This window comes from Schistocerca gregaria, chromosome 1 (assembly GCF_023897955.1).
Source record: "Schistocerca gregaria isolate iqSchGreg1 chromosome 1, iqSchGreg1.2, whole genome shotgun sequence".
NCBI classification, from domain to species: Eukaryota; Metazoa; Arthropoda; class Insecta; order Orthoptera; family Acrididae; genus Schistocerca; species Schistocerca gregaria.
In genome coordinates this window covers 71,593,296-71,607,066 of record NC_064920.1, presented here as the reverse complement: position 1 = coordinate 71,607,066, position 13,771 = coordinate 71,593,296, and the positions used below count along the sequence as shown (strand labels likewise).

At 41.4% G+C, this 13,771-nt stretch overlaps 1 protein-coding gene across 1 annotated transcript in view; it reads left to right on the top strand.

Annotated features, from left to right (window-relative positions):
• Positions 1 to 13,771, top strand: part of LOC126331633 (39S ribosomal protein L19, mitochondrial) — an 89,850-nt gene that overhangs the window by 31,798 nt on the left and 44,281 nt on the right. The window contains exon 3 of the mRNA XM_049996513.1: positions 12,389 to 12,523. Within this exon, the coding sequence (XP_049852470.1) occupies positions 12,389 to 12,523 (135 nt within the window). The remainder of the gene's footprint in view (positions 1 to 12,388; positions 12,524 to 13,771) is intronic.

The window sequence follows — 13,771 nt, the reverse complement described above, 5'->3', positions numbered from 1 at the left end:
ACAGGGATTATATGTCATTTGGCTGGAGCCAGTGAGACTACAACATTGTTATTGCGAAAATCACATCTGATACAAAAAAAGCAGCAATGCCAACCGTGCAGCATCACAAAAACACGAATTTTTATATTTAATGTATTGAGGGCAAGGAATAATTTTCCTGCCAATAAAAATACCATTTTGGGAAGATAATTGCACATATGGATAACTCACTTCATCAATCAGACTGTATGGAAGAAATTCATCTCAATCAAGGCCTAGATGCCATAAACATTGTAAGAACAGTTTGTTTCTTCCCATTCATGCATGGTATCTCGTCTCTTTGATCATATTTCTCCTCCTGAATCTATATGTGGAAATAGGTGAAGGGCAAAGGGAATTGCCCTTACTAATATGCAGTCATGTGAAATGGAACAACAGTAAGATCACGGACACTGGCAGCTGGAGTTGGCTGGCTGTGCAGTCTCATGTTGGTGTCTTAGCAGCAGTGGGAGGGGACGCCACAGAAGGTGGTTGGACCGTCCACTCTGGCGGAGTTTTGACAGAAGCAGGTAATTTCACAGGGAATGATGATTGTCACTGTCTGTGTCTGCATTCCTTGTATTCGGAGTTAAAGACACATTAACATTATCTGCAAAAAAATGCCTCTGAACACTGGTGTTAATGCTGTTGTTCCCAAAGTCCCTGATAGGTCTTAGAAAGCTTGGCAGACAAATGAAACTGAGAACACATGCAACTCAGATGTACTTAATTTCTTAGTTTTTACTCATTCACAAATATCAGAACAAACACGCACACATGTGCGATCATAACTATTGTGTGTGTTTCACTGCATCCAGATCAGAGGACCAAAAAACATAGGATCTGCACTTGCTAGCATCTGGTCTTGCATTGGTCCATTTACCTTTTGAGTGTGCTGTATGAGTACAGTATGAGAGGACTCACTGCCCTCTCTTTATTCCACTCAAATTAATTACAAGAACATAACCGTTGACATAAAAATGTTTACTCTCATAATACTGCACAAATTGTACAAGCCTGCCCACTGAAGAGCTCCGCTGGCCAAGACATAAATCTGTTCGCTATGGTATGTTCAGGCTAACTGCCATTCTAGTACATGATAAGATACAATCCATTCCACTCACTGTAGCACTTAGCACGCTGATACATACATCAGCTTGCTGCAGATTCACCAAGGTAACTGTCACATCCACTCACTGGGTCCCTCAGCGATTCCTGCATACAATGAACAAAGAGGCAGGTAGGTGCTCACAAATACAGTTGTAAAGTTCATGATAGGAACCAGCTTATACTGGACAGGGGCACCTGCTCAGTTTGTAAGATGACGCTAGAAGGCACTGCAAGTGGCAAAAGTGAGTGAGAGAACCCAACACGTCCCCTATGTAAACTAGCGGTGGATCCAAGTGTGGCCCAGGTATTTATTTACAGCTGTACACCCATGCTAGCACCACACAGCGTCTGGCCGTGTACTTGTTTGTGACATCATATCTCGTTAACTGTGTGCCGTATTCTGATATAATTTTGCAGTTAAATTCAGTGGTATTTGTGCATGCTGTCTGCAAATTGTTTCATGAATACTGTTAGTAGTTAAGAGGTAATAAATTATGCCTCATGCATTACTTTTACTGCCTGAACAGCAGAAAAGTAGTAAGCGAGAAACATTTTTCATTCCAATGTTTTGTAGGTGTTGTCAGAGAGAAACATTTTTGTAAAGTTTTGAAATTATGTGTAAACTCTGTTACAAGTTGCTAAGTACTCTTATTCTCTAATACTGGATAAAAGAAGGCTGGAAATTCACATGTTGCAGGCTACACTTATTTTTTACCCCCATCCCTATCCCTTTGCCAGGGAAGTGGTTCTTATCCCCACAGTGTACTTTGTTGTTTTCCCACATGAAGTGCCACTGCCACATGTGCAAAATGGTGACTTCTGAACATAAAGCACTTTGTGTTCTACAGCTTGCTAAGAGTGAATCTGTAATTTGAGTTCAAAGTGCATTTAGCTTAAAGTTTAATTGTGATCTCTTGTGTGCGGGATCATTCACTGAGCTGAAGAAGATGTAGACAGTGTCAGAGAATCTTACCTTTGTAGTCCTAAGAAGTGTGATCAAAAAGCAAGTCTTGAACTTTGGTTGCCATAAACGACAGTGAGGAAGGTTTCAAGAAAATATTTACTCCTCCCTCCATACTGGTTAGAGTTAGCACATGCGTTAAAGTTAGATGGCTATGGTGTAAGTTATAACTTTGCAGTGGGAAGATGACTTTATTGATTTGTGGTGTTCTTTGATGAGGCAACTCTTCATCTAAGTGGGAAGGTAAATGTCCATAATGTTCATACCTGGGAAACAGAACATACTCATAAACCTGTACTATATTAAATTGATTCCTCAAAATGATACCTTTCCTGCACTCTTACCTGACATCATCTATATGAACCACACTTTTTTCTTCTCTGAAGCTACTGTACCAAGGGCTTATCTGGGTACGTTGCAAGAATGGCTCTTTCACCAGTTGGAAGGTTAATGTGAAAACTTTTATTTGGCAACAAGAGGGAGTCCATCCCCTTTGGAATCTCTTTATATGACAGTGGTTGGACCTCAAAGTCACTGACTGCTGGACTGGTCAAAGTCACTGACTGCTGGACTGGTCGTAATGGTCAGTATGGCAGAGCTCATTTCCACTGGCCACCACATCATCTGACTTCACACCCTGCGACTTTTTCCAATGGAGCGTCTATATTCTGGCCCTACATAAGGATTTGCGAGAGTTTAGTCACAGAATTGAACAGGCTGTTGCTTCCATTACTCCAGACTTGTTAACCAAAGCATGGGAAGGATTGAGTTTTAGGTTGGATGTGTGCCATAGCCATATAACTAAAGGTTCACATATTGGACATTTGTAAGAAAAAACTAGATTCATATATCTTTAGTTTGGTGTATGGGTTGTTGTGATTGTTCAAATTAAATTATTATAATATTCCACTGAAACTGGGACATTCTTTTGTGGACACCCTGTATGTTAAACTCAAAGGTGATCATTATTTTTGTAATTTGAATTAAGAAGGTGTGTGAATTGAGTGAACAAAACAGATAAGAATGAAGTCCACATTTCCCAAATGAAATTTTCACTCTGGAGTGGAGTGTGTACTGATATGAAACATCCTATCAAAAAAAAAAAAAAAAAAAAAATAAATAAATAAATAAAAAAAAATACATCCGGACCATGATTCGAATTCCATACCATCTGAGCTACCTAAGCATGACTCACAACCATCCAGGGGGCTCAACGCTCTTTGATGGGTTTGTGCCCATCTGGCCCCAGACTGTGCAGCAACTTTTTCCTTCTGTGCTTCATGTCTACCCTCATACTATTCTTTTTACCCTCCCTTGGAGAACATGTCTGGGGTGTTTTTGAGAATGTCCCACATCATCTGTAGCTGACATAAAAACTGTATCACACTGTTTTTCATTCCTTTTTCCTTTCTTCATTCACCTTCTGGAATCCCTACTCCACTTCGGTATTTGAGGCTCCTCTTTTTCTTCTTCTGCCCTCTGCTCCTGAAGGCCAGCCCACACGTCTGATACATAACAGGTGACTGAGTAATGCGTAATTCTCAGCCCCGGGTTGACAGGTAGAATTAACATGTACCCCCCAGTACAGGCTAGGCCCAGGGAGCAGTGATTGCCTGATCTGCTACCTTCCCAAATTGTTGCTTGGTTCCTCCATCAGGTATTCGGGAGGTGTGATCTGAGGTGTGAACAATCACCTAAGGTGAGCGTCCTCTTGTGAAGGGGTCACCCAGTTGGAAGTCATCGGGTATGCTGACAATCATGGGGGATTTTCTTGCGATGAGCCAGTCATCATCTCTGTAGTCCACGTCTACCAAACGTAAACAGAACCAAGCTCCCAATTCAGTGACTCTCCCAGCTACACCACAGTTCCTTGTGGTTTCACATACTGAAAACGTCCTTTGCAATGATAAATCTGTTTCTAATTCAGAAAGGTGTAGATACAATTGCCAGCCCTGCGAAATCCCGCTCTCATTTATGCAGTGGCACTTCGCTTTTGGAGACGACTTCTGATTCCCAAGCACAACAATTGCTTGCTGCTTTGGTCCTCCACAGCCATCCTATTCATGTTGAGGTCCGTAGGACTCTGAATTCTTGCCGTGGCGTTATGTACTCTAGGCTGCTTGACAGTCTGACCTTACCCGGTTGCCCACAAGTGACTGGCTAATCGCAAATCCTGTGTTCTACCATCTGGCACTTACATTATTGTTCTTGCTACATCTCGCTCCATGAAGAAAATAACCACGCAGACATACGATCTGAAATTAGACTGTGAGGTTGTAAAATCAGCCAGTATTATAGTAGCACCCTTAGTCATTCGATGTCACTAGCCTAGACTGCCTCCAGCTTATTGGGCCACTACCTCACCACTCTTTCTGTTACTAGGTGACTTTAATGTGCCTCATCCCCCTTGGAGTTCTCCCAGAATCTTAACACAAGAGCACCCATGTTATTTTCATACTCCTCGCAACTGCCCAGCTTGCCCATCGTCTTGAGTAGTACATTCTCTCTAACACGTACTTCAGCAACCATTTCCCATGTGCTATCCATTTGCTGACACCTACCCCACCCTTGTGCACACCCAAATGGCAACTTAGTAAGGATGACTAGAGGCTTTACTTCTCCTTCTCCTTGGCAACCTTCGACGAACAAGATTTCCCCAATTATGATGACGAGGTGGAATATCTTACAAACGTTATCCTTACCACCACAGAACATTGCATTCCTTTCTCTTTTCTCTACCAAGCTATGTCCCAGTTCCTTGGTGACTAAGGTGTGCCAAAATGCAATTTGTGTGCGGAGACATGCTTTTCATGTTCTTAACCTTCATGCTATGATGGCAAATTACATTCATTATAAATAGATGCAAGCATAGTGTTGTTGCATTCTTCAGGATAGCAAAAAAGATAGCTGGTGTTCATTCACCAGGTCTATTAACAGTTCCATTTCCTCTTCTGTCATGTGGACCAACATCCTACGGCCCTGATATTAGCAGACAATGTCATCGTGCTCCCTATTGCTTTCTCCAACACCTTGGGCCACCATTCTGTGGAGATTTTGAGCTCCTCCCACTATCATCCTGCCGTCCTCCATCGGAAACGAGTGGTGAAGGCTCAGGTGATATCATTCGCTTCTCAGAATCATGAGTGGTGCAAACCGCCTTTATTATGAGGAAGCTATAGCATGCACTCACTTCATCCCAATCCTCTGCCCCAGGGCCAGACGCTGTTCACATTCAGATATTACAGCACCTTTCTCTTGTGGGCAAGCACTTTCTGCTTAATACGTACAATGGCACAGAGGGCACATTTCCCAAATGTTGGCATGAAGCCACTGTCATACCCATACCCAAGCCCGGCAAGGACAAACACCTTCCTTCTAGCTACAACTTCATTTCTCTCACCAGCTGTGTTTGCAAGGTGATGGAACATGTGATTCATGCCCAGCTGGTATGGTGGCTTGAGTCTCGCAATTTACTAATGACTGCACAATGTGGATTTTGTGCGTGCTGTTGTGCAGTTGGCAAACTTGTCACTTTGTCCACCCATGCCATGAATAGTTTTCTGCAGAAATCCCAGACAGTGGCAGTTTTTTTTCCCCCCCCGATGTGGAGAAAGCCTACGACATCTGCTGGAGCACTGGTATCCTCTGTACTCTCTACTCTCTACACGTGGGGCTTCTGTGGCCGACTGCTCCGTTTCCTTCAGAAATTTAAAAGACCGAGTTTTCAAGGTACTTGTGGGTTCTGTCTTGTCAGACAACTTTATCCATGAAAATGGTGTGCCTTTGCTATTTCCATTAACCCTATAATGGCCTGCCTCCCACTGGGCACCTCTGGCTCCCTTTTTGTTGATGATTTTACCATCTGTTGTAGTTCTCCACATACTTGCCTCGTTGAGTGACATCTTCAGCAGTGTTCCAATCATGTTTACTCATTGAACATCAACAATGATTTTCGTTTTTCCATTGACAAACCTGTTTGTACTGGTTTCTGATGGCACAATTGGTTTCTTCCACCATCTTTACATCTTGGGCCTGTTGCTCTTTCATTTGTTGAAACTATGAAATTCCTGGGGCTCATGCTTGATAGGAAACTTTTGTGGTCCTCCCACATGACTTATCTGGCAGCCCACTGTATGTGGTCCCTCAATTTCCTATGTGTCCTCAGTGGTACTTCCTGTGTGCAGATCAAACCACCCTCCTCTGTTTGTGTCAGTCCCTTGTCCATTTGAAGCTCAACTATGGGTGTTTCGTTTATGCATTTGCATGTCTGTCCCTCCTATGGCATTTCAATGCTACCCACCATCGTGGCATCTGTTTGCCTGCTGGTGCCTTTTACACTAGCCCAGTTGAGAATCTGTATGTAGCAGCTACCAAACTAACACTATCCTACCGCTGCAACTTTCTCCTCAGCAGATATACATGCCATTTATCTGCAATGCGTGGCCACCCATCTTACGTCCCCTTCTTCGACGACTCCTTTGATCGCCAGTATGGGGCACGTCCCTCTTCTATGTTACCTCCTGGAGTTCACTTTTGGCTCTTGCTCCAGCAGCTTAACTTTATGCTCCCTGCAACTTTCCTAGTGGGTGTGAACCCTTCACCACCTTGGCTTTGTGTGATGGCCCATGTTCACTTTGGCCTTGATTCACTTCCTAAGGACACTACTCCACCCTCACTCTTATCACCTTCAGTTTCATGACCTTCGCATGGAACTTCGCAATAGTAACTTTGTGTACATTTATGGCTCTCAGACCGACTGTGGTGTTATGTGTGCTTTGGTCATTGGCACCGACATTTTTCGGTATTGGCTTCTGCAACACTGCTCAGTATTTACAGCAGAGCTCTTCACCCTGTATCAGACCATGCAGTACACCTGACAACACAGGTGTTTCAGTTGCGTCATCTGCTCAGACTCTAACAGTGCTGTTCAAAGCCTGTGTGTGCTACACACCATCTATCCCTTAGTGCAATGGCTCCAAAAAGCTGTCACTGCTCACTCTTGATGGAGCCAGTGTGATGTTTATGTGAGTTCCTGGTCACGTTGGTCAGACAGGAAACAACGACTGCTGATACTGTTGCCAAGACTGTGTTCCATGACCACAACCCGCTAGTTCTTACATTCCATCCGAAGATCTCTGTGTTGTGGTCTTTCAGCAGGTGGTGTCACTTTGGCATTACCACTGGCCCTCCCTTCATTGGAACAAGCTCCAGGTCATTAAGCCTCTCCCAGCAGCTTGGACGACCTTCTCTCGGCCCTCTCACCACGTGGAGATCATTTTAACCAGGTTGCTTACAGGGCACTATCTTATCAGTCATCATCATTTGTTAAATGGTGCCATTTGTTAAGTGTTGCACATTTCGCCCAACTTTTAACTGTCCACCATTTCCTGACAGAATGCCCTTATTTTTAAACTCCGTATGTTCCTGTTTGTGTTTGCTGTCTGAGTTATCGGCTGTTTTAGTGAATGCTTTGCTGGCTGTCAACTGCATTTCACTTTTTGTGTCATAGCGATGTGGCGAAGGCTATTTAATTTTTAGTTCTGGAGCTCCATGTTTATATGTCATATTTTATAGACCTTCCTCCACTTTCCCATTTTTAGCAGTCTTCTCTTCTGTTGATTGGGATTGACATGTAGTAATTTTTAACTCCTCTCTTTGTTATGATATATTGATAATTTTTACTTATGGACCATCTGACAGCAACTGAATAAAACACAATTTTAGTGCCATACGCATTTCGCTTTTATTTTTTTTTTTTCCTTTTTTTTGCTCTGCTTGTGTGTGTGTGTGTGTGTGTGTGTGTGTGTGTGTGTGTGTGTGTGTGTGTGATCAGATGGTGTGGAGAAGAGTTTTTTGTTAGTCTGAGCAGATGACGCAACTGAAACACCTGTGTTGTCAGGTGTACTGCATGGCCTGATACAGGGTGAAGAGCTCTGCTGTAAATACTGAGCAGTGTTGCAGAAGCCAATACCGATGGCCCATGTTCACTTTGGCCTTGATTCACTTCCTAAGGACACTACTCCACCCTCACTCTTATCACCTTCAGTTTCATGACCTTCGCATGGAACTTCGCAATAGTAACTTTGTGTACATTGATGGCTCTCAGACCGACTGTGGTGTTATGTGTGCTTTGGTCATTGGCACCGACATTTTCCAAATATCTGATTTTCTAGGTGACTGATGAAAATGTTTGCTAGTTTTCCTGATATTGGGGACCCCAAAGGCAGTCTATCACTTTGTAGATAATATTCTTTTTCAAACTGAAAGTAGTTTAGTTCAGAAAACCATAGCAGAAAACAAACACGTGATAAATGAACAAGCACACATCAGCACAGGCTCTCTACTACACTTAATAATGGAAATGATAACATAAAACAAAAAACTCTTCCCCACACCATCTGGACACACACACACACACACACACACACACACACACACACACACACACACACACAAATACAAATGCATACATGAACAGATCACAGATACTTCAATAATTGCACTCGAAAGTTGGGCGCTTATGACCCTAGTTGTTTTGCACCCTAAAATAATAATAATAATAATAATAATAATAATAATAATAAGCAAAACGACTCTTGACCTGTCCTCACAGCTTGAATTCTCCCAGTACCTCTTCTCCTACATTCCAAACTTCACAGAAGCTCTTCTGCAACTTTGCAGAACTAGTACTCCTGGAAGAAATTGAGGAGACATGGCTTATCCATAGCCTGGAGGATGTTTTCAGAATTAAATTTTCATTGTGCAGTGGAGTGTGAGCTGACATGAAACTTCCTAGCAGATTAAAACTACGTGCTGGACCGAGACTTGAACTCGGGCACTTTGCTCACGACCCATTCTCACAGCTTTAATTCTGTCAGTACCTCATCTCCTATCTTCCAAACTTCACAGAAGCTCTTCTGCAGACATTGCAGAACTAGCAATCCTGGAAGAAAGGATATTGTGGTGATAGGCTTAGCCACACCTTGGGGGAAGTTCCCAGGCAGAACTAGGAATTTCATACAGCAAGGACAACTGTCAGTGACATGGTAAAGAACAGCCTGTTCCATGTAGAGTACCAACCAGGTGCCCATGGGAACTGGCGGATGGGGGTGGGCAAACAACTGCCATGCGGGCAGTCAGCCAGCCAGACCATAGCCTATGTGATCATACTGCCCCAGTTGAATGGCTACAGGTAGTGGCTCACACATATGCAGAATGTGTACAATATGGCAGTCTGGTGGGTAATCTACACTACCTGCACATGCCTACAGGTCAACTGACAGGCACTCCCGTGTGTGTGTGTGTGTGTGTGTGTGTGTGTGTGTGTGTGTGTGTGTGTGTGTGTGTGTGTGTGTGTGGGCGCGCGCGCGCGCCCTACTCGGCACATTGTCATGCCTATAACACACACACACACACACACACACACACACACACACACACACGCCACTCTATAAGCACATGCCGCTGCTTGGATCGGACAGTGTAAAATTCTTCAGCAACAAGCCAATACTACCATTACAATTAAGTGAAGTCAATTCTGCACAGATGCTACTATTAAACCAGAAAATGAGGAACAACAACGGGACCTTCTGTTGTGAACAGGACATAGAAACTCAGTTGAAAATGGTGGTTTATGTTGAAAAGTAGATAAAAGTCCTGTAACAATTTTTTACAGAAAGAAATGAGTCGTGGCAAACATTATAAAAGGATAAGTAAGAAACAATTGATCAAATGTATAACGTACTGCCATATGTGCATTTAATGTGAACATTGTTAACTACAAACAAGAAATATTTACTGTGGATGAACTTGTGATCATGCACAGGTTTAACAAAGACTTGATGGACACATAAGAAATCCAATGCAGTAATTTTAAAAGAAATAAAGGAGAAAAAACCTTTTGGTTAGTATTTAGGAGAGAAAAAAAGTGTTTTTAGTTACTTTCTTAGACATATAGACCTTGGGCAAGAAAGAACAATGACAGTAACACTGCATTAGCAGCAATGGATGCTAATAATGTTAACTGTCTGCCCTCAGGCTACAAGTACACATAAAACGACTGCTCACGTCATCTGAAGAGGAATACTACCCCAGTCCTGAAAATGTACCATCAGTCCGTTTATTTCAGAATGAGTACTTTCTTCAAAGTGTGTGCTGGTACCACAAGCTATGCAGGGGAACTTTCGTGAAGTTTGGAAGGTAGGAGAGAGACAACTGGCAGAAGTAAGGTGTGAGGACAGGTCATGAGGCATGCCTGGACAGCTCGGTCTGTAAAGGGCAAGATGCTCTCACATTCGAGTCCCCATGAGGCACACAGTTTGAATTTGGTAGAAAGTTTAAATCCATTATTGTTTAAAATATTCACCATGTGAACACATTTATTTAGAGAATGCAGATTTAACCACATCAAGGTTTCAGGATGAACACTTCTCCTGAACCGAAATAAGCATTAGAGTAACTTAAAAATCCACAGCCAGGCTTAAAAGATTCAGTTTCTGCAGTTTTTCTCATAAAGAAAATTCGAAATGACATTGTCATGGCTCAAATAGAGACCGCCTGATTTATGGTAGGAAAGGGAAAAAGTCAACTCTTCCTGTTCATGTTAATGAGGCAAATGATATTGGTTGACAATAAAACCTTGAAATGACGTGAATATCATTTAGTCATAAACTGAAAGGTCTATCTAACATTACTATCCAAACAATGAAGTTGTATTTCAATTATTTCTTTCAATTTTATTGAGTTCTTAAAATAGTTAAGGATCCAGCCAGTAGAAAGAACTTTTATGAAGGTACCTCTTATAAAGCATCTGTATTGGCTGGCACAACCACCACCTTTAAATACTGATGTGCTCAATGGACTTGCATCACTTTACAAGTGTTACACTTGTTGCTGTCATGAGAAACATGTGGAGAAGGTAGCTTTCTTGGGATAATGTCATTTTATATCAGATCTCTGTGATATTAATGTATCAGGATGGATCTGGAGATGTTATTGTATTTAACTATGTGGTATGTCTGTTCTAGTTTTTTCTGTTACACATTTTTAAGTTCTTTCAAACATTACTTTAATTATGTTTTGTGTTAAATTACACAATAAAGATATCCTATTGATTGAACTTCTGGAAAATGAAAGTAAAAAAGAAACTAGTAATTCTATATTTTGACAGCCAGGAAATTCTTGTAAATTTTGGAGCTTGCAGATTGTGCACATGGTTTTTGAAAACTGGTATTATGGATAGTGAAAACTAGAGAAGCTGCAGTAACAGTAACTTTGATATTTGAGGATTTTTTATCGTGATCAGTAAAGCCTTATTTCTGTGTGTACAGCTGGGTTAGTTATCTGTGTTTTGCACTTTTTGTTGGTTGTTTTCCCCATTCTTCATTTTCCTTCATCTGCATTCAGTCTTCACGTTCCCAACTTTTCCTCTTTCTCCCTTCAGTCAATGCATGTATGTGTTCCTTTTTGTTCATCCATCATAATAATAGACTACAAAGAGGAAACTTTGATTCAAAATATGTAAGTCAGTATTTCTGTGTGTGTTTCATTCACACTTCAGTATAAATAAAATAGAAAGAAACTTCCACATGGGAAAAATATATTAAAAGCAAAGATTCCAAGACTTACCAAGCGGGAAAGTGCTGGTAGATAGGCACAATAAATAAAACACACAAACACACACACAGAATTTCTAGCTTTCGCAACTGACGGTTGCTTCTTCAGATGGGAACTCACCCTTCAGTATATCCTCTCTTCTCGATATCCGCCAGGCCTCAACCTCCGCTAATTTCAAGTTGCCGCCGCTCATACCTCACCTGTCTTTCAACAACTTCTTTGCCTCTGTACTTCCGCCTCGACTGACATCTCTGTCCGAACTCTCTGCCTTTACAAATGTCTGCTTGTGTCTGTGTATGTACGGATGGATATGTGTGTGTGTGCGAGTGTACACCTGTCCTTTTTTCACCCTAAGGGAAGTCTTTTCGCTCCCGGGATTGGAATGACTCCTTACCCTCCCCCTTAAAACCCACAACCTTTCGTCTTTCCCTCTCCTTCCCTCTTTCCTGAAGAAGCAGCCGTCGGTTGTGAAAGCTAGAAATTCTGTGTGTGTGTTTGTGTGTTTTATTTATTGTGCCTATCTACCGGCGCTTTCCCGCTTGGTAAGTCTCGGAATCTTTGTTTTTAATATACACTTCAGTATAACATATCTTTAACCTCTCGTTATTCATATTTATCAAATGATTACATTATGTTATGTTATTGAGCTCATTGCAATTCAACGGTGTTCTTTTATTTTGCCAGGAAGCATAATGGCTGTCACAACATCTGATCCTCATGCACAGAATAAAGTTAATCGGTTTGTTGGCATATGTATCAGCCGAAGTGGATGCGGCCTAAGAGCGTCATTCATTCTTAGGAATGTTGTTGATCATCAAGGTAATATCTAAGGTTGTGTATTATATTTAAGCTAAATCCAAAATGAATTTCCCATAAAAGTATCAGTTTTTTTTAAACATTTGGTTCCATAGGGCCAAATTGATGTGCAAGTCTCCAAGGTCATGGAATGTGTCAGTACATGAAACTACAATGTGAAAATAATAACAGAAAAAATAAAATGTTTATGAACCCAAATACAGACAAACCACAAGTTTATGTAAACACAGTCAACAATATAACACAGGAATCAGATTAATTTTTCAAGGAACTCTTTGACATAATAGGAGTGACCCATGAGAGAGAGCTTCATTTTGGATTTTAAAGAGTGTGAATTACTGCTAAGATTTTTGAATTCTCGTGGTAGCTTATTGAAAATGGATGTAGCAGTATACTGCAGACTTTTTCTGCAGAAGAGTCAAGGAAGTGCAGTCCAAATGCAGATTGGATCTCTGCTTAGTATTAACTGAGTGAAAGCTGCTGATTCTCTGGAATAAGCTGATATTGTGAACAAGAAACGACAGTAAAGAATATAAATATTGAGAGGCCAGTGTCAGAATACCCAGACTAATGAACAGGGGTCGACAAGAGGTTTGTGAACTTACACCACTTAATGCCTGAACCACCCATTTCTGAACCAAAAATATCCTTTGCAAATGGGAAGAGTTACCCGAAAATATAATACCTTACATCATAAATGAATGAAAATAAGCAAAGTAGACTACTTTATGTTGTGTTGAATTATCACTTACTTCAGATACCGTTCGAATAGTAAAAATGGCAGCACGAAGTCTTTGAACAAGATCCTGAATGTGGGCTTTCCATGACAGTTTACTATGTATTTGAACACTAGAAATTTGAGCTGTTCAGTTTCACTAATCATATGACAATTCCGTGAAATTAAAATGTCAGGTTTTGTTGAATTGTGTGTTAGAAACTGTAAAAGCTGAGTCTTACTGCGATTTAATGTTAGCTTATTTTCTACAAGCCATGAATTTACGTCATGAACAGTGCCAGTGTTGCACACAGCATCTTTTACTACCATCATCAAACAGAAATATTTTAGAGTCACCTGTAATATTAGAGGGCATATCACTTATATAAATAAGGAACAGGAGTGGCCCCAGGACTAATCCCTTGGGACCTACCATCCCACTCCAATCCCACATCATAGCCATTCTTAACACTGTGGATAATGACCTTTTTCTATCTGTTGTGAAAGTAAGAGGCAAACCAATTGTATCTCATAAT